The sequence below is a fragment of the Apodemus sylvaticus genome, chromosome 9 (genome assembly GCF_947179515.1).
Source record: "Apodemus sylvaticus chromosome 9, mApoSyl1.1, whole genome shotgun sequence".
In the NCBI taxonomy this organism is placed as follows: Eukaryota; Metazoa; Chordata; class Mammalia; order Rodentia; family Muridae; genus Apodemus; species Apodemus sylvaticus.
In genome coordinates this window covers 82,711,342-82,726,607 of record NC_067480.1, presented here as the reverse complement: position 1 = coordinate 82,726,607, position 15,266 = coordinate 82,711,342, and the positions used below count along the sequence as shown (strand labels likewise).

Below are 15,266 nucleotides of genomic sequence, written 5' to 3'. Positions count from 1 at the left end.
CTCAACCTTTAGGCTCCTCTTCCTATCAAAATCAGATACTCGATTTTGATATCAATCATGCTAAGGTCTCTACACACAACATACAGTTTGCCCTGAAGTCTCTTCCCCAGCGTGTCCGCTGGGTTCTCCTCAGCCTAAAGGTTCTGTACCCAGTGTCAGCCCTTTAGAGAGCCTTTCCTTGGGCCACTATAGAATGGGCTCCTCCTCGTCTCCACTGCCCACTGGTTTTTATTACTTATGTAAGTTCCCTGTCACCACAGTCTGTGAACAGGCACAATAGATAAATCTGCCTTTTTCTTACGTCTTACCTATCTTAGGCTCCTCAAAGATGAGGGTCTGAGGTTACCTCTGAGTGCCAGGGCCATAAGCATGCACCATCACAGCCAGTTTATGTAGTGCTGGGAGATTGAACCCAGGGTTTTGTGTACACTAGGCAAGCACTCTACCCACTGAGCCACACCCCCAGACCCCATAATCATTCTTTTCTTCTTTTGACTCTATTCCTGGTAACCGCCTAGCATGCACTTTTGACTGTTCAAAGATTATTTTATAAATTTATGTGCATACGTGTTAATGCCTGCACATATGACTGCATACAGCTTCCGTGCCTAGTGCCTGAGGAGCCCCAAAGAGGGTCTTGGCTCCCCTGGAACTGGACTTACAGATGGTTATGAGCTGCTATGCGGGTGCTGGGAATTGAACCCATGACCTTTAGAATAGCAGCCAATGCTCTTAACCACTGAGCTATCCCTCCAGTCCCTTCTTATTCTTCTCTAAGGATTTCTGTCACACAGGAAGTTGCCTACATTTCCTATTTGTGTAATTATTTGAAGGTAAGTATGTTTTCAAGTGCTAGCTTAACTTCAATTATGGTTGGTTAACGTTTACAACTTGTTAGCTTCACTTCACAAAAACATAAGGCTTTTAGATACTACATAAATGCTGCTGGGTGAATCCAGGGCACACTAAATACACACAGAGATACATGCATATGTAATCTCACGCGTCAGTGTGTTCCCTTACCCAGCAGACTTCTTCTCTATTTGGTGAGGCCACGGCACACTGGAACTTGTTTCTCACAACACCACTTCTTGACAGTAATTAGGAATGCACTGGCCTCAACACTGGAAGCCTCCACAGCTTCAATGACAAAGACATCAGAACGTTTCTCGGGGTGAATAGCTGAACAGGAAGAGAACTGGGATCCTTGCCCAGCGCTATAAATCATCTGCTGACTTGCAGAGTGACACAGGGAAAATTAGCTTTCAGGTGCTCCTGCCTCAGTTTCCCTTCCTGTAAAATGCCCAATGCTTCCCTGCCAGGGCTGTGAAGACGATCGATGAGGTAATGTCTCAGCGTTTGGAAGTCTTTGGCAGAAAGGCGCTACATAATTACTATTTGGTATTCACGCTGCCCTTCATGGGTGCCAAGGACTTTACGATCATTCCTTGGGAGTTACTCCCAGCTACTGTGAACTTGCCTTCATGTCTACTTACATTTAAAGAGTGAAGAAATAGAACCAGAGAAAAGCTTAGAGATATATGCAGGGTCACTAAGATGGCTCCAAGGTCTTCAAAGGAGGGTCTTGCACATCATCTACTTTCCTTTACCACAGGCAAAGCCACGCCTTCTGTCTGGACCAGCCCAGACAGGATAATTCCCTGTTGAGAGCCTCTGAAGCTATCTTTGGGGTACAACACATAGCCACTTCAGGTTGGGCCAACTTAAAACGGTGAAATCAAAACCAAGGTTCTAAGATTAGAAGCCCAGGCTAATCCTTCTTGGTTTCTGCACCTCTTTCTCCTCACTTTCTGTTCAACCGTCTGCCTTGCAGGGACCATGGTTTACCCCTGCTCACTTCCAAGTCCTAAAGAGGCATAGAGAACAGTGTGTGCAATCTTGAGTCTCCATCCTCCCAATCAAAAGAGATGCTAGCGTTTTCTCCCACAGTGGAACTCAGCTGACCCGTTCCCCACCAGCTGCTTCTCGCTTCCAATGAGAGGTACACCAGTCCGTACCGCAATCACCGTATCCACCCTGCCCAAGGATAGCTCGCCTTAGACCTCGGCCTCTTGTCTCTCTGGTCCACACACGTGCTCTCTGACCTTTCATCTGACCCACTGACATCTAAAAGAAGCATCTTTGGGTTCTGAGGCTAGACTGTCATTAAAATGGCCAACAGCATGCAGCATCAGCATGTGATGACGGTCACTCTGGTGGACCAGAGGGTAGATAACGTCTGAGGCTGGGGTTCAAGGATGGAGCTCTTGAACATGAATGGAACTGGAAAATCCCATCGCAGCTGACGGTCTAGCCAGGTAAAAATCAAGAAGCAAGATTTTCAGTTCTCTCCTTTGTCTCCACTTAGGGAATACTCTCGCCCAGCTCCTCTCCCACCCCACCCCGCCCCCACCCCACCCACTGTGAACTCTTCATGGCTCCAGTGGTAGGCACTTAAAGCCACTCCCCTTTCTCTTTTCCATGAGAGTTTATCTGCCCCACAATCTACTCTCTCAAACTCCACTCCAGCCAGTAAGGGCCTGAGAGTCTTAACTTAAAGGACTACCTAGGAGTGTGGTTCTCAGATAGATGGAGGCCGCTTCACCTCCATTACTTTGGAAAAGCCAGCGCACCCGATTGCTGACATTCAAGAACAAAAACTGAGCACCGACTCCCCACAGGTTGTCATCAGAGGGAAAACTGAAGGGCCTAGATCAAGAGAAAGAAAAGCGAGACGGGAATGGTGGGTCAATAGATCAATGGACGTCTCTGGGAATGTAAGATCAGTGTAACAGGTTATACCACTGGGGACTAATCCCGAAAGTCTGAAATAAGGGCAAACTAAAATGTCACTCATCGAGAAAAATGGAAACTGCAGTTTAGAACATGTAGACTTTTCTCTTTACAAGGACAGACAACATGATCAGTTTTATTAAGACGATCATGAGCACTGTGCTGGTAAAAATGATGGGTAAAAGGAAAGAAGTAGAGGGTGCTTTTCCTCCACAGAGGGGAAGGAATGCTATGTGTATATAGAATAAAACTAGACAAGGAAAAATTCTATGGCAGGAGATCTTTGCAAAAAACAATGGTAACCTCAAAATCTATAAGCCCCTCCTTCAAAAACAAAACAAAAATCACTCCTACTTTAAAATTACAGCAACAGCAGTAGCAGCAACAACAACAAAACATACTCTGAAGTGGTGTACCAGACGGCGACAACAAACGTATTCCGAAGTAGTGTACCGGACATGAACAGTGCGTGCAGCCCCCTTGAGAACCGACCCACAGCTAGCTACAGTGCTTAATGCCGGTGTCCGAGGTGTCCAAGGGCAGCAGGGACTGTGACCTGCACACCCTGGCTCTCCCCCTTACTCCCTACATCTGACTTCGATGATTTTCCAAGACCTTGGCAAGTAGAAATCACTCGGTTATTCTCCCTCTCCACCCTGAACTCTGCTCCTACAGAAGGTCCCCACTGCATCTATGTTTGCCCATGGACACAAGCCTGACGTAACCTTTTCCGGAGATGCTATAAGTCAAAGCCTCAACCTCCCATTTTTAATGGAAAGGCTTTGGTCTGCGAGCACATAGGTTTTAAAGGCCAGAGGACAGCAGATGAGTAGAGATATTTCCAGAAGCACAGCATAGCCTTTCATTTGCTACTTGGGCGCCACATCGTGAAGAGTCTCTTATTTTAACCATCATTTATAAAGACCACACTAATCCTTAAGAACTAAGTGTTTGTATGTTCCCTTTGCTTCCCAAATCGCTTCAAAGTCAAGAACAATTACTTTTCCACAAGTTTCCCAAATTAAAAAATGTGAATTTTAAGTGAAGGGAAAGCCATGCTTCAGTTGGCAGCATAAATGTCATCATATAAAAATCCTACCTAGGAACAATTATGGCCACAAAAAGTAAAACAATGACTCTTTCCCCCTTATCATCTGTCAGTATTAATTATTCTACATAAATAGAGTGGCCCTTGGGTAAACTACTATATGACCCAAAACAGAAGCAAGGAATCTCTCAGTGGTCCATCACAAATTGTCTCTCAGAAGAAGGAAAAGTCATTTTCATAAACAAATAAGAAACCTCCCCATAAAAAAAAAATCAATCTTTTTTTTTTCCAGTCCTTGGCACTATTTTAAGAACGAACCGTTCCTGACCTGAGAAAGTACTGACACATTCGGATGGAGCCTGCGTGTGGATTTAGAACCCTAGAAGACACGTTTCATGTGAATGCTATATTTAGTTAGAAATAAATACATCAACTGAGATGGATGCACAGGGGAAATGTGCCTCCCCAGCAGAAGCTACTGTTAACTCCAGTCCCAGGCGATGAGAAAGCAAGCCGAGACCGGAGAAAGCCAGGGGGGTGCACAGGAGGGACACGAGCGTGTTTTAACGGCTGCGATAATTTGCCATGAAAGGATGCTAGGGCCATGGTTCCTTGCTGCAGCATGCCATGCGCTCCTGAATTAAATTACTGCCATGCAGTCTGCTAGCGAAGGAATGTGTAAACAGGCCATATAGCCTTGCATCAGCCCCAGACTCTTGCACAACGCAAAATGCCTCTCGATGTGTCATTTCCTTCTTGGCCACCTTCCCAGCTCCTGACAGTCAGTCAACAACAGAAAAAAAAAAAAAAAAGTACTGAAAAAGATTTAAAACTGCTCTTCTAGAGAGCACATTCCACCAAATTCTACCAGACACTGGAGCCAACCTCCACCGGCACCGCTTCCTTAAAGCAGGCGGGGGAGGGGGGGGAATCTTCCTGCTGTTACTAAAAATTTTAAATAATATTTTATATAGTATGGGGCCAAATGATTGGGATCTATACCAATCAAGCTGCTGTTTATAGATGCAAGTTTGCAGATATCAAAATACGGAACTTGCCTGTAATTTCCGTTGCTTGGGCACCTTGGAAAACAGTGGCCAAGCCAGGTGAGAGTCTACTAGTCAAATGCTTAGGGCTGAGGCGAGGGTCTGAGGAGTAAACGGCTTGCTACACAAACCTGAGGGCCTGAGTTCCTAGCACCCACATTAAAGGTTGAGCAGAGCAATGCAGGCCTGTGACGCCAGGCGCTGGGGAAGAAGAAAGGTGAAGTTCTGAGGGCCTCATCTGCAGGGTTTTCTTCTTTCCTTCATACAACGCTCACAGATGTGCATGTGGACCCAACATATCTGTGCTGTATGCACACATACACTCACAGTCATATGTGAGCGGGTACACCACCTACACATAGCTCCCTATATGTACACACAGACACACGCACACACAAAGTCACATACACACATGTACACATGCGTACCTCCCACACAGAGAAAGAGAGACAGAGAAAGACAGAGACAGACAGACAGGCAGGCAGGCAGACAGACAGAGAGGGAGAAGTTAAGGGCTTTTTGTTGATGTTTCTCGGGGAGAACTAGATTTCAGGCCCCTGGCATCAGGAGCAGTACAAGACCTAGGAAGTGCCTTCATAGACAGCAGGAACGGTGACATAGGAAGCTGTCCCAGAAATAGCACTTAAAGTGTCTCTACGCTTCACCCATGCGACACAGCTAACCTGTCCCCATCCGCCTTTGTTCACGACCAGGCTCTAAATACTCATCCACCATTCCTAAACAAGCAAAAGTCACAGCCAGCCATCAGAAAAAACCCAAGGAGGATACAAAGAAATGACAGAGAAAAGGGGTGAGCTGTCCCAGATGTTCTGTGGAATGAGGAAGAGAGCGCCTTAACCCTCCAATCCCCTCTGGCCCCTCACAGGCCTGGGAGGCTGCCCAGAACCCAATAGAGCTATACAGAGAGCAAGGTGACGCTGCTTCGACCCCTACCTTCAGTGTAATAAGGTAAAACTTCTGCCAGCAGACATGTCTCAAGAATATGGAGGAAGGGCTGGAGCGGTAACTCAGCAGCTAAGAGCACGCACTGCTCTTGCAGGGGACCATTGGGAGGCTCACAATGACCTGTGACTCCAGTCCCAGAATTTCCAATGTCCTTTTCCGGCCTCTGCAAATGGCCACACCCCTGGGCTCATGCCCATACACAGAAATGCGTACCCACATAAATAAATATAAATCTTGAAAAACAAAAAGAATACAGAGGAATAAAACCTCTTTGGAGAACTGAATTTGGTGATGCATTTGGGGACCATTGGAAATCTGTAAAACAGGAGAAGGAAGCAGTTCATCTTCGGGACCCAGGTCAAAGCCACACAAACCAGAGTACTGAGGCTAATAGTACACTGTGCCTCCTTAAAGCACAGTGACTTCCCAGACACTGAAGAGCCAAGCGGAGAGAGAAGGTGCAGCCTCCCAGCGCCTTGCACCGTGGGAAAGGGATTAGAACGCTGTGCTGTGGGGAAGGCAGGGTTCTCCGGGGCTTCTCCATTCTGCCAACACAGCAGGAGAAGGTGGCCAGCCACAAAGTCCTGTGGGCAGCATAGACTTGGGTGTTTTTAATCTCTCTTTGAGAGTAGATGGTTTGCTTCTTGGAGGCTCAATACACAGACGCACTTAGAGGTCCACTCACATAAACCACGTGCCACACGTCAGACACGGATGGCACAAGCTATGAGATTTCAGGCTTGGCTACCTGTGGTTGCATATTTCTGCGGCACCTTATTGTGTTGCCAAGCCAGGCTTGTACCATCTGTGTTTGTTTATTTGTTTGTTTATTTGTTTTCTCCTTCTCTCCCATAGATATTGGTGTGGCTCACTTTGATATTAACGTGCTGATAAATATCAGCACAGCAAGGTAATACCTGCTTCCTCACAATGAAACTGTGATTGTAATGTGGAGTCTCTCTCCTGAACTTTAAATAATCCCCAGTTGTAAAAGTCGAGTTAGTTGTTTTTTTTTTCAGCAGGATATTTAGCAACTGAGCATGTGCCCAAGCCTATCGCACTCATGGTCTGGGGGTCATGGACCTGTCACTCAAGCCATTGACTTCATATGGTCCCTCCCTCATCTATCTGTGCTTGACCTGTGTCTTGATTTATCCAAGAGAGTGTAGAAGCGGTAGAGCCATGCCGGCTCTGGGCCTAAGCTTCAAGACAACCTAGTAGCCTCTATTCTGCACCCCAGGGAGCCCTGAACTGTCATGCAGGAAGCCAGAATCAGCTTGTGAGAACTACTAGAGAGATCATGTGAAGGGGGAGAGGCCCTGAAACACACCACAGGGGAGGGAGACCCCTCTTTCCGGGGTCCCTGCCAAAGCACTAGACACATGAATGAAACCATTGTGGACTGTCCAGTATTGGTCACCATCTGACTATGGCCACATGTCGGGTCCCAAACAAGACAATCAGAAAAAAAAAAAAATCTGTCCAGGTTCATTCTGGCCAGTCCATGGAATAGTGAAAAATATTTATTTAAAGAAAAACAAAAACAAAACCAGTGATTGTTTTCAGTCATTGCCTAAGGATCATTCCTGAAGACTCAGCATGATGGTTCAGATGATTCTAACTCTTGAGACTTTTATCATCTGCATGCTCTTCAGTCAGCAATACCTGTTTCTATCAGTCCTAACTCAGAACACAGTTCCCTAACTATACAACGTGGCTCGCCTGGGTTTCCACCTCCCTGAAGAAATTCCTTAAACCAGGCTGGCACTGGAGCCAAGTGCAGAAGTGGACCAGAGGATCCTAATAGGAAGTGATGGGTAAAGGAGTTGGAAATCCAAATGCATTCCGGTGGCTGCCGCTGCTGCACGGGCTTCTCCTGCTGGCGAACAGACAGCACTTGCTCTTCAAAGCCAAGTTGCCACTAGAAGGTCAAAGCACCGAGCCTCCGTACAAGACTTACAAATTTGGGCTCTTCGGCATGATGTCATGTCTTAAAATGATAAGCTGGGCCAGGGAGAGGAACGGCATTTTTGCAAAGAACGTGCGCCCGTTCTCATGTTTACGCTACTTAAGATGAAGGTTCTAATAAGTCATGGGCTCTGTGGCTTTAAAGGGAAGTTTTATAACTGAGATGAATCACAACTGCCGGAGATCAAAGTTGAAAAACATCAATGATGCCATAGGGTACTTTTTAATCTTGTAATGAGTGATGATCATGTGTTCTTATGAAGTGAGGCCAGCTGCCAACGCCAGATGTGTATATTAGAAAGGGAGTTGTTTGTGATGCGACAGGCCTGGCTCAGCTGCCAGAGACAGAAAACACGGAAGGATGAACCCTTTCAGTTTTGACCAAAAAGCAAGTCTTGGCAGATGTGTTGTTGATAAGTAAGGCCCCAAAGTGGGATTCGGGTACCATGCAGCACCCCGCCTGGGAGTCTGTAGCACACAAAAGTGTTGGCATCAACGCTGTACAGCTCTCCCCAGGCAGTGTGATATAAATATGTGCTCAAAGCACGATTTATAACATGGATCACTGTCATTTACTATTGTGTGAAAATTAGTAAAGCTTTATGGGGGGGGGGGGAAATAACACAGCAGAGAGCAGATTACATGGCACCTGTTTCCTGGATGCATACTTAAAAAGTTTACAGCACACTCCTCACGGTGGAGAAAACTAATGCAGTAATAGCTGGTGTTTAATGAGCACTTACTACATGACAGCTACCACATTGCCTAGTTTACATACCATGTATGTAACGTTCTTAACAGCAGCTGATGCAACAGACACGTTTGTGTCCAGAGCAAACAAATGCTGCCTCTGGGATTTCAGTCCAAGCAATCTGACAGACCCAACCAGAGAACTCAGAATATGTGGATACCCAGTCATCTGGGCCACTGGAAACAATGTTTCAGTATGCACCCAGGTCTTTAAGGGAAGGGCGGGGAATTCCACTGATAAACATAAACCAACCAATGCAAAGCCCTCAGTCCTTTAAGCCTCTCAAGTAATAGCCAGAAATATGCTACTCAGATGGCAAATCACAGGAACTTCGGGAATTATAATTGGAGGGAAGAGAGACTAGATGAGTTGTATTGATTATCTTTTTGTCTGTGTAGAGAAGCCTTTTACTAAAGCCTTTCTCTATTGATGGCTGATAAAATTAGCCAGTTAGAAATCTAGAGCAAGGATGGAAAACTACAAGTTATGGACCACACCTGGCCCACCAGTTGTTTTTAGAAAGTTTAGGCATCTTAAAAAAAAAAAGATATCTTATTATTCTTTATGTGTTACCTAAGTTTATGTGCACCACATGTATGGTGGGGGGCTTACAGAAACCAGAAGGGTTCAGGTCCCCTGAAATTATAGTTATAGGCAGCTGTGAGTCACCTAATGTGAGTGTTGAGAACCAAACCAGGGTCCTCTATACGAGCAGTAAGCACTCTTAATTGATGAGCCATCCCTGTGGCTCTGTAAATAAAGTTTTATTTAAACACAGCTGTGACCACTTATTTGCGTAATGGCTTAGACTGCTTTTGCAGTAAAAAGGCAAAGCTGGGTAGTTGGCCAAGAGCAAGGCAGAAGGATAGAATCCAGCAATGTCCAAGTTGTAGGGTTAACCAATCACTCATACCAGATACATTCCCCACATTCAGGCAAGTGGCCATACAGTAGCAGGGAAATGGCAATACATTTTCAAATAGTACTTATTTTGTAAGAAATGCTAAAAGGATGAAGTCTTCATTCCTAGAGCTGTGTCTGCTTCCCACTCTCTCCCCTCAGAACTACCCAAAGCATAGACTCAGATCATACATATAACATGTATCCTGTAGTCCCAGCCCCCACAGCCTTCAGGGCACTTGTCTGTCTTCACGGGCCAGTAGATCTATTTGATGCTGCCCCAAAACAATCTCTTTGAAATGAGATCCTGCCATCTACACTGCAATCAGAAGTAAGTATGCCAAGCCATCAGCCAGCTCTCCTTTTGCATCTCCTCTTGAATGGGTGGGCACCAACCCTTCCTTGATTCTCTCCGGACCGCCAACTCAGAAGCACCTGTCTCTACAGTAAACACACGGACACTCAGACAGGCACACACAACAGTGGCTTTCCTATGCAGCAGGAAAAAAGCAGCCGGGATGGGCAGGAACCATCATCTTTCGAAGGCAAATATTAATGGTGATGAATAAATATTAAAAGGCCATTGTGCCACTTCATGCATTGGGGGATGGGACTGCCTCTTCAGCAACCCCAGGACTTGTCAGGCCAATGGTTAAAAGATGTCTGGCCTCAGAAGGATATCAACCCTGATTTATGGCAATCTAGAAAAGACTAGCAAAGCCCAAACCAGCCTCGACATCCCTGACGTGTTCTCTTCACCTGTACTTCATGACCTCTGATCCTTGAGACTTAAGATTTGAGGATACACACACACACACACACACACACACACACACAGAGAGAGAGAGAGAGAGAGAGAGAGAGAGAGAGAGATTCCCAAAATGAACAGACAGGGCCAGCACTGACCCAACACTAGGAATTTGGAAGAAAGAAAGCCTTACACACGAAAGGAGGGAAAAAATAAATAAGCCTTCTTTGGGGCAGAAACCCCCCCCCCTTGCTCAGGCAAGCCTTTGTGACAAAGACAGGAGCATAAGAGATGAGGATTGGGGGCTACAGTAGGATTGGTCCATTGCTAAAAGATGCACAGCACAGGAAGAGGAAAAGCCATCTAGGCCTCCTCTCTTACTTCTGGGGAAGGAAAGAATCAGTCTTTACTGTCTAGGTGGGAGATTGACTTAGAACAAACACATTGCTGCCTGTCCCATCAAAAGCCAAATTTAACTTCCTAATTGCAATGCCCAGGACTTCCAATGTATTCCACCAGCACAGGCAGAACATTCTGTGATATTTACAATATATTATAATATATTATGTAGTACAGAACTCTTCACACTTCAACTTGGAATAATCTTTACTCTGTAGATGTATTTTAATGCTGCTGTGCCAAACTTGCCCAAGTCACTGTGGGCGGCCGTGGAAGTCAGTCAAGTCTGACCCAGATTCAGAAAAAGAATAAATCCTGGCCCAGACAGAGACACTACCTTCAGCTGAGCACAGGATAAAGCTTTACAAGACATAGACAAAGAAACCAAGGTGGATATAAACTTAGTTTGTATCTGTCTCTCAGTTAAAGAAACTATCCAGAACAGTTACTAGAAAATGGCCAGACGACCGTGTTGTAACAATGAAGCAAGTTATCATTTGCAAGTAAATTCTTTGTAATTAAGCCCTGTGCTCTTTATAAAGGGAACTGAGTGGGCGAGCTTGGAAAAAAAAAAAAACGCATTCTTGGGCCATGGGAAACACACACAAGTGCTTTTTTACTAAGCTCAAGATTTTAAAGTTTATAATTTGCTTCCTCAGCCTCATGGGTCTCTTTGCCCCCCCCCCCCCACCTGCACGGAAGGGATGAGCAAAGTTTCTTAGCTAAAAGTTATCATGACTGAATGGCTATCCACTTGTTTCCCAAAGTTATAAAGCCTTAAACAATTCTGTGGGAAAGGCTAAGCTATAATTTTATTTTCTGTTAATTGTAAAGTTCTATGAACTGCCCTTCCCTAAAATGGAGGCAAAAATAAAGTATGATAAAGTTTGCAAAGGCCACATGTAGTGACAGTGACACTAACTCCTTCAGAATGAATTCTTCACAGGGTCCCCACAACTCTATTAGCATTTTCAATAGAAAGGCAGGTACTTACTTCTTGGTTCCCGGGGACCATCCACGGTCACTTTAATAGCTCTGTGGTAAGTGGCCACTTGGGGAGGATTTGTGAAGACTGTTATGGTCAAGGTGAAACTCTTGCCTGCAGATGTAAGAGGGGAAAGAGTGACTATAAATGGATGGTATTGATAACCCTACAATAATACAGACATCCAGATCTCACCAAGGCATCTCTGAGGCACCAACCAATCAGGAATCCTTCCCCTAAACCAAAAACCCTCTGATAGCCACTCAAGAACACATATAAACTTGTTCCTGGTTAAAATCAGCATCTCCCCTGAGGTTCTATGCAAGCAGCCTCTACCCAACACCCACCCCCACCCCACACCCAAGCACTCTCCTTGGTAGCACAGCCAAAACTCTGGGGCTGCTTCAAGACACATCTCTGCTTTTCTCCTTTCTCTCCAACATCAGGAGCGCATCCCAGCGTGAGGGCAGACAACTTTTGAAGTGTTTATTTGGGATCAGGTCATGACCCCTTGAGAGAACAATGGTAAATTATTACTGGTGATGTTATTTACATCACGTGACCTTAGCACCGAGTGAACCGCTTAGGTGAACTTCCAGAAGATGAAAGGAGGAAGCGGTTATGGCAATCATTTCGAGGGGAGCCCATGTCTCCAGTCCTGGCCTTCACATGCCTGGGTTAGATGATTTCATCTCTGAACAGTCTTTCTCCTCCCAAGCCACCCCTCCCCTACCTAATACATCTCATCCCTAAATCTCAAAAGGAGCTCCCCAGAGTAACTTAGTTTTGGTTAAGCAAGCATGACACCTCTCCGTGCAAGCATGTTTTCCTTTTAGAAGAGAGCTTCTGCAATGCTACATTCCCTCTGATGCTCCAATTAATGAGCTTAAAAGTGATGAAGACTGGGGGGGGGGGGGGGGGGAAGAGTACGCTAAGGGATCTGAATGTCTGCTTTCTCCAGGAGATGCCGGCCTCTGTTCTACAGACTCACTGACAGTTGTAATCAGTTAGATTTGCAATGGTTAGTCATGTCAGATAGTCAAAACTGCAAACTGTTACAAGACAGGAAAAGGTGGGCGTGAAGCGGGTGACTCAATAAAACATTAGCAAGCGGAGCCCCGGTACTCAAACGTCTGCCCCTGTCGCAGAGAAAAACCTCCCTTTGTTTTGCTTTGTTTTTTGGTCAGATTTTTTTTCCCTCCCTTCTACTGAAAGCTGGGAGTATTAAATCAAAACACAAATCTTAGACAATATGTAGCAATGTGAAGTTTAATGCAATCTGTTCATAGCTTAATATAGAACAGGTTCTGAGCCAGGCTTAATGGGGAACAGGTCTTTGGCTGTCAAGTCTACTGAATGGCTTTTCTTTTCAAACCAGACCATGTAAGTTGCTAAAATCTGGTTAAGAAACACATCATTTGTTACTGTGTGTGGATAGTCTTAAGACCCCTTGACTGCTATCCATAGCTACAGGGGTTAAGAGGCAGAGGGCGAGCAGGAGTATGGGAAGGAGTAGCAATAAGACAGACAAATGTTGGCCAGCAACTCCGTGAGCTCCAGCTGCCCCTGTCAAACACATTATCTCATTTAATCTTCCCCAGTTAGAGTCATCACCCCAGCTCACAAATGAGGAAGCCTTAGTCCCAGAGAGGCTTATTCATTTCCCCAAGGTCGCACAGCTAATAAATGGGAAACATCAGAAACTGAACTCAAACCTTTCTGACCCTAAATATTCTAAGGTAAAGATGTAACTTGGAGATAGATAGCCTGCATAAGGCCCTGGATTTAATTCTCCCACATAGAAAAGAAGGAAGAAAATGGGATAAAAGGCATGGAGGAAGAGGAGAGAGGGGAGAGAGGGAGGGGAGGAAAGAAAAAATGGAGGAAGGGAAGAAGGGAAGGAGGAAAGAAGGGAAGAAGGGATGTAGGGGGACAGAGGAAAGGGAGAGGGGAGGAATGAAGATGAAGGGGAGATATAATGAGGTTTTTTCTTATTTTGCTGCTGAATATGGAAAGGGAATGAGTAACTGAAATTTCTAGCTCCCTGTGCCCAGGAAATAATAAACCTAAATGGATTAATGTGACAGATGAATTTATCTATTTATAAACATCACTGATGCATCGCATTGTAGTTATTACATAGGAGATAGTACGTAGTTTTAAGTCATTTGACTCCATACAGAACAGAGGGATCTGTTGTAAACATTAATACCGGCCAGAAGAATGAGGCAGCCAGGAGTCTAAACCAGTCCCAAAGATCTCAAAGTCAACAGAAACTCAGATCAAAAGGTTGAGGGGGAGGCCCAGATTAAGAACTAAAAACAATTCCTGGGTCTCTGGATTCAAAGTTAATTTGAATTAAGACATTTTAAAACGTTCTTCTGGGTGAGATCTGTAGTCCACAAACTCAGGATTCTGTTTTTAACAGTGTCTCCAAAGGCCATGATTGGAAGACAGTATCCATGGTGCTAATGTTAATACATCAAAGATGCCTGTGGATTGCCTTTCTTCAGCGTCTCTAAAGGATCTACTAGTGATAATGTCAGTGAATATGCCATGACTGGTTTGGAAGATGCTTCCAGTTTAAATCTTTACAACCTGCTTGGGATAATAAGCTGTCTGTGCTCCTCACAAAGTCAGAGAAATGCATTCCACATAGAAACAAACCCAGATACAAAATCCACCCTTCAAGGCCAGAGAATCAAGATACTCAAAGATAAACCAGTGTTCCCCTTTGAAAAGTCCTTTAGGGCCAGAGAACTGGCTCAGTGGTTAAGAGCACTTGTTGTTGCATGGGACTCAGGTTTGATTCCCAGTACCCACGTGGAGGCTCACGACGTACTTAGGCACCAGGCATGTATGCGGTACACAGCCATGCATGCAAGGTAAAGCATGCATACACACAAAATAAAATAAACCTAAATATATATAAATGAATGAATGAATGAATGAATAAATAAATAAATAAATAAATAAATAAATAAATAAAACTGAAATTAAAAAACAAACAAAACCTGCTTTAAAAAGAGGTAACAGGGCTGGAGGGATGGTTTAGTGGTTAAGAGCACTGACTGTTCTTCCAGAGGTCCTGAGTTCAATTCCCAGCAACCAATGGTGGCTCATAACCATCTGTAATGGGATCTGATGCTCTCCTGGTGTGTCTGAAGAGAGCAATGTGTACCCATATACATAAAATAAATGAATACATTAAAAAAAAAAAGAGGTAAGGTTGGGGAAGAAACTCATCTCTCAGAGTGGGTTCCTAGAGTTCAAGCTGTGCTTTAACAATGAAAGCAAAGTCAGAAAGAGGCTCTTTGCACTTCTGATTAGCCCCAGCCCCTACAGTGTGGAAGAAACTTCCAGAAACTCTGACCGAGACTCACTAATTAGCTCGTCTTACAATCATGCTGCATTTCCGGAGTCAAAAGTTTATGTGGGCATTCATGATTTCCTAAACTTAAAACAAGTTTCCCAATTTCCACTTTCCAAGGATCCAGGATTACATTTTTTATACATAATTTTACGTGTGTGGGTGTTTTGCCTTCAGGTATGTCTGTCCACCACGTGTACACGCCTGGTGCCCTTGGGTGTCAGAAGAGGACATTGGATTCCCCCTGGAACTAAGATGGCCAACAGTGTCAGCAGCCATGTGGGGTGCTAGG

At 44.9% G+C, this 15,266-nt stretch overlaps 1 protein-coding gene across 6 annotated transcripts in view; it reads right to left on the bottom strand.

Annotated features, from left to right (window-relative positions):
* Runx2 (RUNX family transcription factor 2) overlaps positions 1-15,266 on the bottom strand; it is a 242,141-nt gene that overhangs the window by 211,299 nt on the left and 15,576 nt on the right. For all 6 annotated transcript variants that reach the window (XM_052192217.1, XM_052192214.1, XM_052192220.1 and 3 more), the window contains exon 3: positions 11,614-11,718. In XM_052192217.1, coding sequence (XP_052048177.1) covers positions 11,614-11,718 — 105 coding nt within the window. The remainder of the gene's footprint in view (positions 1-11,613; positions 11,719-15,266) is intronic.